Source organism: Galeopterus variegatus, unplaced genomic scaffold (genome assembly GCF_000696425.1).
Source record: "Galeopterus variegatus unplaced genomic scaffold, G_variegatus-3.0.2 Scaffold4815, whole genome shotgun sequence".
Classification (NCBI taxonomy): domain Eukaryota; kingdom Metazoa; phylum Chordata; class Mammalia; order Dermoptera; family Cynocephalidae; genus Galeopterus; species Galeopterus variegatus.
The window spans coordinates 14,125-30,719 of NW_007730926.1; the positions used below are offsets into that span (position 1 = coordinate 14,125).

The 16,595-nt window shown below is 36.8% G+C and overlaps 1 protein-coding gene across 1 annotated transcript; it reads left to right on the forward strand.

The window, feature by feature from the left end:
• Positions 1-3,602: 3,602 nt before the first annotated feature.
• Positions 3,603-11,951, forward strand: LOC103603832 (carboxypeptidase A6; the record flags this gene model as incomplete). Its single annotated transcript, XM_008588420.1, has 3 exons — positions 3,603-3,805; positions 8,149-8,233; positions 11,419-11,951. Coding segments are annotated over 3 exons (476 nt in total), but the record flags the coding sequence as incomplete, so codon positions are not given.
• Between the last annotated feature and the right edge of the window lie 4,644 nt (positions 11,952-16,595).

The window sequence follows — 16,595 nt, forward strand, 5'->3', positions numbered from 1 at the left end:
TCTCTGACTCAGTTTTTATTAAAGGTCATTTAATAGAGTGTTAACATTTTCTAACAGTCATGCATTCCCTGATAGGTTAACTCCTAGATATTGTGAATAGTATCTTATTTTCTACTATATATTCTCATGGGTAATGCTGCCGAGGGTAGAATTACACTATTGAATTTTTAAAGTTGATTTTTTATCCGGGTATCTTGGAGCCTTCTCTACTTCTTGCAAGACAAACAATGCTCAGAGAATGTAAGTTACACAGGTTCTAGTTTTTCTGCAGCAGGATATTCCTCAGAATACTGTGGTGGGATAGTGTTTCCTCAAAATTTATGCCTGGAACTTCAGAATATGACCTTATTTGAAAATAGGGTTTCTGAAGAAGTAATTAGTTAAAATGAGGTATGCCAAATTAGAGTGGGCCCTGAATCTAACAACTGTTGTCTTTATAGAAAGAGGAGAGGACACATACAGAAACACACCAGGGGAAAGGCCATGCAAATATGGAGGCAAAGACTGGAGTAATGTGTCTACAAACCAAGGAATGCCAAGGCTTGCCAGGAGCCACCAGAAGCTAGGCATAGACAAGGAAGTGTTCCTCCTCAGAGCATTCAGAGGGAGGACGACCCTGCTGACACTTTGTTTTTGGACTTCTAGTCTCAAGAACTGTGAGAGAATAAATTTCTGTTGTTTTAAGCCATTCAGTTGATGGTGATGTTATGGCAGCCCAGAAAACTAATAGCAACACCATGTCTGCCACAATACTAAATACTGATATATCTTTTTACAACATATTTTTTCTTTAGACATGATATTGCTAGATCTTTATTTTTCCACATGAAAATATCACTTATTTGCTGGTGAGTTTAATCTGTTAGGATTCTTTGTAATCACTGTTACACTGACTTATTTCTGACCTCTTAATTTCTGTTCTCTATCTTCCAGCATTCCTTCTTTTTTCTTTTTTTCTCCTTTACTTGGATGGGTCAATGTTACTTCTGATAGTTGTGAAGTTTGTGTTCTATTTTTCTTCTTCTAGTGGTTATTCCTAACTTAAGACCCATACTTAGGCTAGTTTTTCTCCATCAATTTCTGAATTTAATCGATATCTATATCTCCTTTTCCAAAGAGACCAATAACTTAGCATGCTTTTACCTCCTCTGGTCACCTGCCATCCATCATCTATCAGCTTGCTATCTCCTAGAATTTGATATCCAGACCATTACACTTTTTTTCCTTCAGACATTGCTTATTTAGGCAGCAGATGTTACTAAGTTTCTCACTCTCCTGTAATTCTCATATCATGTAGGTTCTCTGGAATTATTCATTATGTTGGTGGAATACTTTCTCCAGGGGTGTTTTTAAAGTATGTCACTATATAGTAAAGCCTTTGAGGCCTTTTATACCAAAGAATATCTTTATTGCACTCATATTTCAGTGAGAGTTCAGCTAGATGTAAATATCTACATTCAAATTTCCTTTTTAAAAAATAGTTTGGAAATATTCTAGTAATGAAGTTGAAAAGTCAAATGTGAAAATGATTCTCGTTCCTTTATAAATGACCTACTTTTTTCCTGTGGAATTATTTTCTTTTCCTTTTTCAAACTCCACTCCATCTCATTAATCAATTCATCGACTGTATTCATGCAACCCATGAATTTTAAATTTCCATTAACTATGTCAATGTGTTCATATTTTCCCCTTCTTCTCTTTTGTTTGATGCACAGTAAGTCTGTTTGATCTATCCTTAATTGTGGGGAAATTTTAATTACCAGTTCTTCAAATATTTAACTTTATTTTTTTTCTTCCCTTCTAGGTCCCCTATTAGTCACATACTGATACTTATTCTATTTTTGTACCCTTTAATTTTTTTCTCATGTTTCCAGTTCTTTATTCCTTTATATGCCTTCTGGGAATGTTTCAAACTCCACTCCATCTCATTAATCAATTCATCGACTGTATTCATGCAACCCATGAATTATTTTAATTAAACCCTCGGTGGGAGCGCCACCGTGCTCCCAAGCGGCACACTCTCCAGTACGCCACCGGGCCAGCCCTCAATATTTTTTTTAAAAATAAATAAAAAATTTTAAAAAGGGGGAGAGAAACCCCAATTGCTTTAAGTTCCTCATCATGACTTGATTCTTGCCTCTCTTACAGCATAAACTACACTTAATGTCCTCAAAATTTAGCCTGATTTGACTTTGTTGTCTTTTCATGTTCAGGAGAATTAGACTATGTCATAGAACCACCAAAACTTTTTTAATAGTTTATGGAGAGAATTATCATTTTCTAGAGGTAGGAGAGGGATAGTAGTGGACCAGAATGGCAAATAACTATGGAAAATGTAATTATTTCCAAAATTTCTTAGAATCGTATTAGTTTGTGATTGTTATAGTGATTTTTATTTTTTCTTCCCTCTGCAGAACCTGCTCACCCTGTATGATAGAATTTTAATTCAAAAATTATTAAAATTTAGTTTTGAAGATTTCTTAACTGAAATTTAACTGACCCCGAAGATAACTAGAGAAGACTCTTGGGTTATATAAAACCAGTTTGGATTTTGCTGATTAAAAATATATTAGGGGCCGGCCCGGTGGCGCACTGGAGAGTGCGCCGCTTGGGAGCGCAGCGGCGCTCCCGCCAAGGGTTCAGATCCCATGTGGAGACCGGTTCCCACTCACTGGCTGAGCGCAGTGCGGGCGCAACACCGAGGGTTGCGATCCCGTTACCGGTCAGTAAAAAAGACAAAAAGGGGAAAAAATATATATATATATATATATTAGAAATTGGTTAAGCATGTTCAGTGGAATTATTTCTGGCTTGCATTTATGTTCTTGTCCTATCTATATCATTATATACCTTTACATATATATTAGAAATTGGTTAAGCATGTTTGGTGGAATTATTTCTGGCTTGCATTTATGTTCTTGTCCTATCTATATCATTATATACCTTTACAGATATATCGCCTTTTCTTTTGATCTGACATTGACTTATTCAACAAGTATTTGTTGAACTCTTGCTCTACTGTTGTTCTAGCTGCCAGGTGTCCAGCAAGGAAGACACAGTGCCTGCTTTCACAGAGCATTAGAGTCTAACAAAGACTCCAGATTGAATGCAAGTTCTATTAGAGGAGAGATTTTTTTCTGTGTTGTTTCCATTGGTCCCAGGCACTTAGAACAGTGTAAATATTGGTTGAATATTAAATGAGTAAATATTTAATACTAATTACAAATATGTTGAATGTTATGAGGAAAAAGTACAGGTGTTGTGGAGCATATAAATGGGAGACCTAACCTGCTCTAGTGGGTTGTATAGAATTAGTTCTGCATCAAAAGAACTGATAGCTGATAGAGCCATCCCTTGCAGTCATTTGTGCAGGTTCACTTAATCAGTACCTGGTTCTCATCCAGGCCCTCCTATTGTGCAAAGGGGCTTGAATCACCTTGGAATTTTCAGCATTGATTTCTGTAAATGAGAAGTTTGATGAATTGCTTAGTAATACCATATGATTACAGAAATGTAAGAAAAATCACAGTTTAACAGTGTTGACTTATTTTTCACTTCTTCCCTGCCCACTCCCCCACCCCATTTTCTTTTCTGACTTGCAGATGAAGGAGCTTCTATGCACCCTTGTGATGATACATACTGTGGCCCTTTCCCAGAATCTGAGCCAGAAGTGAAGGCTGTAGCTAACTTCCTCCGAAAACACAGAAAGCACATTAGGGCTTACCTCTCCTTTCATGCATATGCTCAAATGTTGCTGTATCCCTATTCTTACAAATATGCAACAATCCCCAATTTTAACTGTGTGGTAAGTATTTGACCCTTTATTTTCTATGTGGCTTCATGCTTCCTTTCTGATGCTAATATGGTTCTAAATATTAATGACTATAGCAAACACAGTGTTTATTCTACTAATTATTTTACATATGTTAACTCATTATTCTTCATAACAATCAGATGAGGCAACTTTTATTACCCCCATTTTACAGATGAAAAAACTAAGACCAAGAGAGGTTAAGTAATTAGACTAAGAATAAACAACTACTAAGTGTCATAGCCAGGATCCAGCCCCACATCTAGCTCCAGAGTCATTGCTTTTAACCACGAGGCTGATTTTCAAATACATCACTTCAAACCATTCTTACTACAGATTATACAGAAAAGGTCAGGATGGATTTGATTAGTATTACAGCTTTGGTCACATATGCAGAGCTGTAATTAACTTTATTGAGTCAATAATTGTTCATAAATTATAGTCTGACTCTCATTAATTAAAAACAAGTTTTAATTTATAAGCACTGTTTGCTTAATGCTAGTAAGTCTCTGGGCGTGTATTTTTAAGTTAACAGTCAGAATGAACAGACTTTCAGGCATAAGATTACTTGAAAATGAAAATGCAGAGTTCATTCCTCTTCTTATATCAGAAACCCAACAAGCTCTCTACTATAGGGCGTAATTCATCATAAAATGAGTCATTTGAGAGCCTATTGCATCTAAAGGCCTATAAAGTTCAAACCCAAGAAAGGCTAATACACAGTGTTTGAAGTCCGGATAGCAATTACCTGTGGGGAAATAGGAGGCAGTGCAGTGAATGGGAGGAGGCACGAGGTGATTTCTGGGTTGCTGCTACTATTCTATTCCTTGAGCTGGATGGTGGTTACATGAATGTGTTCAATTTGTGATTTATTGAGCTATAAACTTAAAATCTGTGTGTTCTTCTGTATGTATGTTCAAGGGGTTTTTTCCTCCTGACACCAAATGCATGGTGTCTTTTCCAACACCACTTCTCTGACACCAACTAGGTATGCAACAATTCAATTCCATCCCGACATTAACTAACCAAAGTTAGCACCAGACTCCACAAGTTTAAGGACTCAATGTCACAGGACTGCCCTCACTTTAGATGCTGGTCACAAGTTTGGTGTTCCCAGGTTACCCACACTTCTGTTTGACTTGGCTACAGAGTTGCAGTTTTCCACCACTTCCATTTCAGTTTCTATAATTCACTAGGATGACTCACAAAGCTCAAGAAAGTGCTTTACTTACTATTACATGTTTATTATCTAACACACTCAGGAACAGCCAAATGGAAAAGATGCATAGTGCCAACGTGAGGCAGTGGGTGCTGCTGAGCTTCCAGGCCTTCTCTAGTGCACCAGCATCCCAGCACTGTGATGTGTTCGCCAACCCAAAAGCTCGCTATACCCCATCGTTTAGGGGATTTTATGGGGGTTTCATGACATAGGCATAATTGATTAAGTCATTGGCCATAGGTAATTGAACTCACTCTCTGGCCCTCTCCCCTTCTCAGAGGCTGGGGTTGGGGCTGAAGCTTCCAACCCTTAGTCATATGGTTGAAACTTTCAAAACCAAGACTCTTAAAAAACACTCATATTCTGGAGATTTCAAGGGTTTTTAGGAGCTATGTGTCAGAGACCAAAGCCAAGACCAAATATTTATTTTTTAATATACCACAATGTACTTGAATGAAAAGTTTTTATAAAAGGAAAGCATTCTCTTTCTCCCTATACTTTGAACTCCAAATCCTTGCACCAATTGCTTGGGGGTTCAGGAATTCCTAACCTAGATGTCCAAGACCTGGAAGGAATGGGGAATCTGAGGAAGCCAGAATAGGGCCTGGGGAAAGTTTTTATTCTGTCCAAAATGGGAACTTTGTTGGCATTCCAAGAATTCTGAGCAAGTTCTCTCTCTTTAGGTATATTGCAAAGGTGATAGTTACATTCTGCAGTGCTATACTTCAGTTGTTCTATGGGTCTAATAGACTTTCTCTGTGTTTTTGTTGCTGCTGCTGCTGCTGCTGTTTCTGTTGACCTGGCACTCTAACCTCAATATTTCTATAGGCAAATGTCTAACATTTTCTTAAGTGGGTCCAGTGTCTATTTATATTCTCACAACAGATGATATGGAAAATGCCTTATATAAAAACTGTGGCATGAGAATGTTCTCCATATTTTAGATTTATCTTCCCACCATGATTAAACCTATTTTCCTTTTGTCTTAGATTGGAGGATGTGGCATAAGAGTAGATCAGTGGTTCAAAGCCAAGGATGGAAGTGCCTCCCAATGGACATTTGGCAAAAGTGTGGAGACATTTTTGAGCGTCAAATGGGGGTGTGGGGGATGCTGCCAAATACTCTACAATGCACAGGACAGCCCCCAGCAGCGAAGGATTATTCAGTCCAAAATGTCAATAGTGCCATTGTTGAGAAATCTGGAGTGGGTTAAGCATAAGAGAAATAGCTAAAACTAAGATTACAATTCTCAGAAAGCAGGCAATCTTTGAATGTTAACCAAAAACCATTAAATTCTATTAAAAATTTTTTTAAAACATTCCATCAATATGTAACAGTCTGTGTTTCTGCTAACATTGTTTAAGTCATTCATTAAGTTACTTTAAATATGGAATTATCTTAATAAAAAAATATGTTCTTTACTTAGTCAAGGACCAATAAGTGAGGCCTAGCTTCTTTTAGACAGTTAGAAAGAGGAAACGAGAGAAAGAAGGAATCACTCTTTCAAATAGGTGTCTAGCTGTGCTACCCTGGAAAATAATTCTTGGGAATTGAAGTTTTCACTTTTTGTGGATAGATAATATCTAAACCACTTATCAATATGCACCTGTACCCAAATGGCAGAAGTGCAGAGAGCTCAAAAGGCTAAAAGTATGGGAATGCTCTGTGTAAACAGGCAAAGGGATGATTCTCTTTTTTAAAATCATTTTTTCCTTGGGTTTAGTCATCTCAAATAATGAGGAACAAAGGTCTCTTCACCAGCAGAATGCAGTAATCTTCTAAATGTAGAAATATCTGCCCTTGCCACAGAATATTGCTGAGGTCGTTGAAGAAGATGTCAAAATCTTAAAACATCCTCCATAAAGATACCTCATTATGGTGTTTACATTCCTTTTCTGTTGGCTCTGTTAAAAGAATGTCATCAGGGAGATCAATAATAAATAGTGTGCCAGCTCCTGGAGCCTGGTCCCTCAAGAGCCACAAAGAGTTTGCTGCAAATACTGCCATACACATCCCTGAGCTGAATGAGGACAGCAACCTGAAGCTCAGTCCAACATGCCACCATGTTGTCCAGAGTGCTTCAATTCAAGTATTAAATTATTCAGAGGCAAATTGAAATAGGAGAGTTGTATACTGGTTTCAGCATACTTTTTTTCCTCTCAACTGTCATGTAATACTTCTCTAACTCTTTTTTGAAACTAGTGCTTTTATATCATTTGAAAATGTTTTAAAGGATAGTCCATATCATTCTAATTCATGTTAGAATATCTACTTTTCAGTATTTTCATTGTGTTGAATATTTTTCCTGATTTTTGGCATTGGTAGGAAGAGTTTCATCTTAGAATTTCTGCATCTTAGCAGTACCTGAGTAACCTCTGTGAAAGGTGTATGTAACCTTAGAAATCATGAACCATTCTGAAATTGTTCCCTTTTCCACTAAGGATAAACAAAGAGCATAAGAGAAGTCATTCTTACTAAATTAAAGGGCTTCTTAACTGATCCAGATGTGTTTTAAATACCTTGAATATATACACTGAAATATATACTTGAGAATCAATACGATTATCTTAATACTTTTGCAGATTTATGCTTATTCAACATTTGTACATAAAACATTGATCAAGCATTGCTTATGTACAGGCACATTGTTAAGTACTGGGTACAAGCTATGAGTAAGACTGACATGGCCCCTGCCCTGTCAAACATTTCATAATTTATAGAAATAGGTGTCCCTGAACTAAAGTGAAGAGAACAGAACACTAAGTCAGCCTCAGAAAATATGTGTATTTATCCCAGCTGAACCACTCTTTGCTGTGTAACCTGAGAGTATCCATTTAACCTCACAGAGCCTTCCTTTTCTCACTTGTAAGATGGAAATATTACTGATCCCTGGCTTGTTGTGAGAATCAATCAAATGAAATGATGTGTTCCAAAACATTCAGAAAATACAGCATGTGATAGAAGAGTAATACTGTGTAATGCTACTATTAAATGTAGCTATTAACTAATGTGCCCCTCAGTGTTCTCCATGTTGATGACTGATAAGGCTCAAACAACATGCCAGTGTTTCTAAAAGTTTCAATGCAACAATATAAATGATATCATTTCTCCCTCACAGGAATCCGCAGCTTACAAAGCTGTGAATGCACTTCAGTCGGTGTACGGGATACGGTATAGATATGGACCTGCCTCCAGAACGTTGTGTAAGTTTCCTGCATACATTGTGTTAGAATCATCTCTCTTGAATCATTATCCTGTATCATGACTTCCCTTTAAAAAGAAGAAAGTGTGTTCTCCCTAAAGTGAAATTTTTGACTAACAAATTAGCCAAGGAAGATGGAGGGAGTTTATATCTGATTAGTTTTACACAGCTTGATAGAAACCACTGTACCAATTTAAACAAATTCTAAGCAGAGAATTTGCTAAGCATGCAGTAATGACTACAAGTTGAATTGAGATATTATGACAGTGGAGTATATCAAAATGGGCTCCTTAAGCAATTGGAACTACTGCAAGGGTGGAAACAGGCCTTGGGAAGATAATGAAGCAAATGTTTCAGCCCTGCAACAGCTTCCCTGTGGTGCCTTTCCTCCACCATTCTTGTTATGAAATGCCATTTCTTACGTAGAAACTTTGACTGCATTTTCCCTTAAAAGGTGATTTTAAAGATTTCTTCTTTTACACGAAATAAAGAGCAACTGGGTATTTGGAAAGAACTTGAACAAAGAATCATAAGATGTGAATTTTAGCCCTAATTCTGCCAGGTGTGCCATCTAGGCCAAGATATTTATTAATCCTGGGTTTCAGTTTCCACAGCTGGAACATGAAGAATTGGACTAGATCATTTCTCATGGCCTTTCAAACTCTAAAATGCATTAATTATTTGACTTGGAAAATCTAGTGAGAAATCATGTATATTTGAATGTCTATGTATGCATGTGAAGGTAAACATACACATGTTGTATGTATATGTGTAGATAGTGGCATCTGATTATGCTTCTCATTGAGGTAGCAAATTGCTCCTGATTTCTTTAATCTCCCTATCATTATATTTTTAATGTCTTGCTTTCTACTTTCTTCAGCCTTCAGAACAAAAGCTTGATTTGTCAATTAACACTGCTTGTCAATAAGTTTATCCTCATAATGAGAATGTCACAAGTATCAATAGATTTTTTTTTCAGTGTCCATGATCACTGGTCTCATGCTGACAATTTTACAATAGTTTTTCAATATCACACTGAAAGGGAGGAAAATAGTATTTTTAAAAGTACACTACCAATTAATTCCATCATAATAAACAACTTTAAAACATTAATTTTTAAAAATCTTATTAACAGTTCACCTTTTCAGCTTGGTAAAAAGACACAGTCATAGCATTATATTTACTGAGGACAATCTGTTACCATAGAAATGAGGCTGTCACATCACCATGATGTAACTGTTGGCACATATCGTCTCTGACTTTGGCTACTATGACTACTATTTGTAGTTCCGATGTTCTCTAACCAGAGGGACACAGAAGCCACGGCCTATCTTCTGCCCTTAACTGAAGCAAGGGGAATCTGAGAAACAGCAGAGTCATTTAATTGTCATCTTTACATAATGATTCCATCTCTAACTTCTCCTAGGAAAAACAGCATAAAAATGATATTATTTGAGTAAATGAACATGCTCTGGAAATTTAATAATAATAGTGTTATGTGAAGCTAGGTCATATAAATTTCAGGCAAAGAAGTGTACAAAGATTTTTCTATGAAATATTTATTCATTTAATAAATCATTATTAAGAGCCTGTTACACTAAAAACTGCATACCAGGCATTTTGGGGTATAAAGATGCAAAATAATAACAGCACTTTCATGTGATTTATTATCTCATTTAATTTTCACAACAACCCTATGTAGCAGGTATCATCATCATCCCCTTTTCAAAAAGGGAGACTGAGGCACAGAAAAGTCACATGTAAGTGGTGGGATCGGATACAGCCCACACTGGCAGTCTGCCTCTAATGCCTGTGCTGTCAGCTCTGTGCTGACAGGACAAGCTGGAGGGTGTGAGGTCACAGGAGCCAGAAGGACAGAGTTGCCGGAATGGATTGTCAGCTATGTTAAATGCTGGGATCAGAGGCGGAAAAAAAAAAAAAAACAGAAAAGGAGATTAGGCCTGCGGTCATTGGTGACCTTCAAGAACAAAGTTTAATAAAAGAGTGGAGGCAAGAATCAGACTGAAAGTGGTTGAGGATGTGGAAAGAACATATACAGATTCTCTCTGAGTTCTTAAGCAAAAGAAGAAAAAGAGGCTAGTGATCGAGGGTATAGGGCAGTGTCATGAGAAGGCAGTGCTGTAGGAAAGGAGTCCTTGAGAATTTTGGTCAATGCAGATGCAAGAGAGGGGGGATTAGTTAATGAAACAGGGTCCTAGAAAAGGAACTCTCTCACTACCAAAGAGGACAATAACAATCAAGAGGTGACACATGTAAAAGGCGAGCAACATTTCTTCCTCTGAACTAAAAGGAGAAAAGTCAGAGGGCTCTGATGTCAGAAGAGGAGATGACGGGGTAACCATCTAGAGTAAGGGGGACATTGGTAAAGTGAGGGGTGGGACAAGTAGAGAATAGGAAAGTTTCAGTAAGTGAAAGACTGTAGGAAGCAGCATAGAGCAGCACTGGGAGCAGAAAAAGACTTCAGTGATTATACGGTATGAATTTATACGCTATCTATTCAGCAAAGACTTTCTCTTGCTCCCACACCTGGAGTGATAGCAGAGAAACTGGACCAGGGATTGACAATTGGCAAAACAAAGGCAGAAAAAGGACAGGGATGAGGCATCATGAGGGTCCGGTGAAAAATTCAATGAAGTAATTGACCATAGCCAAGTGGAGAGTCAAACAAAGCCACAAGAAGGCAGGGTGAGTCTGGAAACTCCAAACTTGAGTAAAAGCAAAGAACAAGTCCAGCAGGAATGGAAAAATAGGGGAGGTGGAAAAGATGAGGAGGTTTTCTGGAAAGAGAATTTTAATATTTTAGACCACGGAAGTGGAGAACTGAGTGATAAGAACTGAAAAACAAAGAAAATCTATGGTGTAGGTTATTTATAGGTGAATAAAGTGAGCATTAAGATTTATGTTATTGGAATTGAGGTCACCATAGTGGCAAAGCATTAATACTTAGACTAGATGCTCCAAGATGATGGCAGGTGTGATTTATATGTTCTATGAGCCAAATACCAAGGAACTACTGTTAAATCATTCTTACTGAAATGGTATTTAATTGGAAGGATATAGTATAGCTTAGTAAGCAAGTACTATATATACATTTAGAAAATTATACAGACTCTTTAATGAGGCTAATCTATTTCTTTTTCTTTTTCTTTTTCTTTTAACTTTTAGATGTGAGCTCTGGCAGCTCAATGGATTGGGCCTACAAAAATGGAATACCCTATGCCTTTGCTTTTGAACTACGTGACACTGGACACTTTGGATTTTTACTCCCTGAGATGCTCATCAAACCCACCTGTACAGAGACCATGTTGGCTGTGAAGAATATCACAATGCACCTGCTAAAGAAGTGTCCCTGAGAGGGCCCAAGGGCCAAGTCAGCCACCAGAAAGAGAGAGCTGATTCTGAGCAAGGGCTAGTTGGCACTGGGTAGAAATTGTTTTTAAAGTGAAGGGCAACTGCTTAGAATGAACATATCAATGACTTTAAAAGGACCTTCTCATGCAATTCAACTCTTTATGACAATGGAAGACAGTAAAAATAAGGGCATAGCCTAGTTTGTTATAAAAGGATGCATCCATTTTATATCCCTTTAGAGTCTTGTTTGATTTCTAGGGAGAAGAGATGTTTACAAATTCCTTTGTCTCAAGACATGTGCAAATTAATTAAGGATTTCTCTTCAATAAACCTCATGTTCTCAGTTAAGATCTAGGCTCCTAGTGATATTTAATTACTTGGTTCTCATTTGAAATGAAAATTTTTGAAATGGAAAGAATTAACCACATTTCTTTATATAATAAATATACAATTTACCGAGACCTCAGTTATTTACATCATCATCCTCTGGTGTTAGTGTACCATGTACCTATAAAAATATAGCAAGATGGAACAACCTATGTTTGAGCTCTGAGAAAGCCACTTTTAAAAAAAAAATGAGTAAACGTTAGTTAGGGGGCCAGACATAGAGCTATGAGCTTTACACTAATACTATCACTTATTCCTCACACTCCTATGAGGTAGGGGGCTCAGAAAAGTAACACAGACTTCTATTTCCAGGGAGATGACAGGGTAGGTATCTGGACTGCCGGAAATAACTAAAACTTCTGGACAAATTATAATGTTTTAATCATCTTAATATCACCAGACAAGAAAGTAAGGAAATCCAGGCCAGGCACTGAGTGAACAAGAATCTACAGAGGTTAAGTGGCAGCCTGTTATCCTGAGAGCATTTGTCAAACCAGCTGAGTGTAGACTGATTTTCACAGGACTTTGAGGAATGGGGCTAGAGAACAAAGCCCGGGGCTACTCCAAATTGGGAAGTCTAATAGATTCTCCTCCTACCAGAATTCTGGGATTCCCAAGGGCTGTACCTTCAGTGTAAGGGCAAATTAGAAATAAACCCCATACTACTTCTAATGAACCGCAAGGAAAATTGACCAATTCAAATTTGGCAAGAGGAGAAAGGAGAGAATTGGCACTGAGAATTTGTAGCCACAAGTCAGTCTTTACACAGGTTGTGGTCCAAGTTCAGACTACCTAAATGGGCTGATAAAACTCTAGCCAAGAATTTAAAGCAGATTAATCCTAGGCTGGTAACATCCCCATACATTTGGTGTAAGCAAATACAAATCCTCTTAGCAGATTTGTCTGACCAAGACATATCATGAATACCCGGATAAAGAGATAAGCCTAAAAACATCCAGAGGGGGAAAAAAGAGAGATAACAGACAAAGGAATGAGGACTAAGGTAGCATGAAAATTCTCAACAGCACCACTAAAACTTGAAGGCAATGGAGAAATGTCTTCAGAATTCTGGGAGAAAATTATACAGAAAATCTACACCCAGCAAAATTATCAGTGAAATATTGAGGGTAGAATATAGACATTTTCATAAATGTGAGGTCCTAAATTATTTACCTTTCTCAGGATAATCCTAAATGTGCTCTACCAAAATTAAGGCCTACACCAAGAGAAAGATGTAACGTACAGGAACATTAGGAATCTAACACAGGAGACAGGCACTGAAAACTATCTCATGATAATGAAGGGAAAAGTCCCAGGTAACAGCTGTATGTCAGACTTACAGAACAACTAACTTGTTGATATTTAATTACTTGGTTCTCAGTAACTGAGAAAACTGAAGACTTCAGATGAAATTCCCCGAGATAAATATGAAATGGATAAAATACTTAAACATGTTCAGAGGCAACTTTTGCTTATACAAGGATACTTCAAAAAGTTCATGGAAAGATTCATATTATATTTTAAGTCTATTTTTATACAAATTTTTAAAAATACCCTAATATTAGAGAACTTGGGGATGAATTAGTAATAAGAGCACAGAAAATCAAGCAAACAAAAAAATGTATTTTGTTAACTGGCAAAAACAATGTGTTATACAAGAAATAGAATCAGAGTGTACTACGTGACAGCTATAAGTGACATTTACATAGTTAAAATAATGTTAGAGGCTGGCCAGTTAGCTCAGCTGCTTAGAGTACAGTGCTGATAACACCAAGGCCCAGTGTTCAGTCCCTGTACTCACCAGCCACTAAAAACCAAAATAAAAAAAAATAAGATACGTAATGTTAGCCTAAGTATTAGTTTAACCTAAAATTGTGATATACATATTTTGGAAAGATAGGAAGAAGTGAAATGTAAGTGAGAGGAGGGGGGAATAGGAGAGCTAAATCCTCATCTTCCCTAGAAAGAAGTCAATAGATAGTCTCTAAGTCTGAAAAATCAAGAAATACTTGTATATGCACATTATTTAGAAATAAGTAAATACTACAAGAAATAACTAAAACGATAATAATTATTGGATTAATGAGAGGGATTTGGGATTATGGAGGGATGGAGCAGAAGACTGTTGTTTTAATATAAACCTTGTCATATTATTTGACTGGTTTTATTTTTTATTATGAAATATACATACCAAAGACTATATCTTTTAAAGGAAAACAATAATTTTAAAAAACAAACTCCCAACTACTCACCACCCAGTCCTTTTGATGTTTATGAAATGTATGTATATTGTTTCTATTAAAAATAATATTGAAATTAAATTTAAAACAAATATTAAATGAGATTACATGTGGAGTGCCTAGCACAGAAATCAGAATATTGTAAACCATCAGGAAATATGTTTTGTCTATGTTTTACCAATCTAATCTTATCTTTTTATCTTGTAGTACCTGTTACATAATTCAGGAATAGATCTCAGGCAGGTTTGAAAGTTGGTCCTACTAAGGAATACTACACCTGGGAATTTAAAGTTCAATTCATCCTGTCTAGCAGCAACTGCTCCAGAATGATCTGGAGGTGGGCAGTTGTATTATGCCAGTTATTTCTACCAGTATATTGGCAAAAGTCAAAGTATCCAGAACAATCTGAAGGACTGGAGGTTTATGAAGACCTCCAAGAACAGAAAGATGCTACTTCTCAAAGGACCTGACAAGATGCATATCAATTAGCTGGTATCATCCAGTGATCATCACAGACACTTGATGCCAGGAGACTTTCCCCTCTGATTGGGAGCATGCTGCCATAGTGACTGCTCTGTTAGCTCTCTGTGTCCAGGTCCTTTGCTGGTGTCTGTTGATGTCTTTCCATCAAACATTATCACCCCTGGAGAACAGAAAGATGCTACTTCTCAAAGGACCTGACAAGATGCATACCAATTAGCTGGTATCATCCAGTGATCGTCACAGACACTTGATGCCAGGAGACTTTCCCCTCTGGTTGGGAGCATGCTGCCATAGTGACTGCTCTGTTAGCTGTCTGTGTCCAGGTCCTTTGCTGGTGTCTGTTGATGTCTTTCCATCAAACATTATCACCCCTGTGACAACCAAACAATAATCAACTCTTGGGTATTCAGGGGAAAAAAATTTACAGGTAACCCCCCAAATTCATTTTTCCTATTTTTAATTTCTATCCTTCCCATACCCTATGTAATAAGATTCTGTTAGCAAGTTAATACCAGTAACTAAAATTTACATTCTTTTATTTGTTCCTGCCTATTACATAGTATAGGTAGGTGCTAATAGTATTATTTTCAAAGTCAAAATAAGGGCAACAGAAAATGCAGAATCTGAATAATCCACAAACTGCAGGGTATATAGTTTCTTTATTAGCCATATATGGATTCAAGATGAAATTTTGTTTTGATGAACCTCATGAAAATTCTTTTCAATGATTACTCTTACATTTCAGTAGCACTGTATATATTTTATGGTTCAATTTCTATAAGTGGATATTTTAATATTCATAGGCTATTTTCATTTTTAATCTTTTAAAATTAAGCCACAAAATGTACTGTGGGATGATTTATGTTCAAGGCACTCTACTAGATGCTGTGTGTAAGGAACAAAAGTATAATATTTATGTCAATACTTGCATGTCAATACTTACTTAAGAATATACAAGTTTACTTCAACTAAAAACAGCACATGCATTTTTAAAAATAGTTCAGCAGGATACTTTTCTCCCCCACTATCATAAAAAGTAATTTTATAGATTCTGGTTATGTTGCATTTTAGTTCTCAACTTAATCAGTTTTAGTGAATATTTTAGTTTCTTAGGGCTTCCGTAGCAAAGTACCACAAACCAGATGGCATAAAATAGCACAAGTTTATTCTCTTACAGTTCTGGAGGATAGAAGTCCAAATTCAAGGTGTCAGGAGGGCTATGCTCCCTCTACAACCTGCAGGAGAACCCTTCCTTGCCTCTCCCTTGCTGCTGGTTGGTTGCCAGCAATCTCCAGCATTCCTTGGTTTTCAGCTGCATAACTCTAATCTCTGCCTTGGACTCACATGACATTCTCTCTCTGTGTCTCTGTCTTCACATGGCCATCTTCTTACAAGGACACTGTCATATTGGATCAGGGGCCCACCCTACTACCATATGACCTCATCCTAATTAGTTACATCTACAATGACCCTATTTCCAAATAAAGTTGTATTCTGAGGTACTGGGGACTAGGAGTTTAACATATATTTTGGGGGGGATGAAATTCAACCCATAACAGTAAGCAATAATCATGAGATATTGATATAGGTAAGTATATTTACAAGGCCAAAAAGTGGAGAATCTTGCTTGAGTTTAATCTTTTGTTCCCGAAGCTGTTAGGAAATGAACACAAAAATAAAACATTTTTTTTAAGTTCTAATGCTCCCAATGAGATTTTTAAAATAGACTATCGATCAAACCAGAATGATCTACTCTTCACAGTTTACTTTTTTAAGAATAAAAATATAGTTCAAATTATGATTTGCTCTTCTTAACAAAGGAATTTGTTAGTTTTAGTTCAAGTTGTCTATTACCTTAGCTCTTGATAATTATTTTGGGCT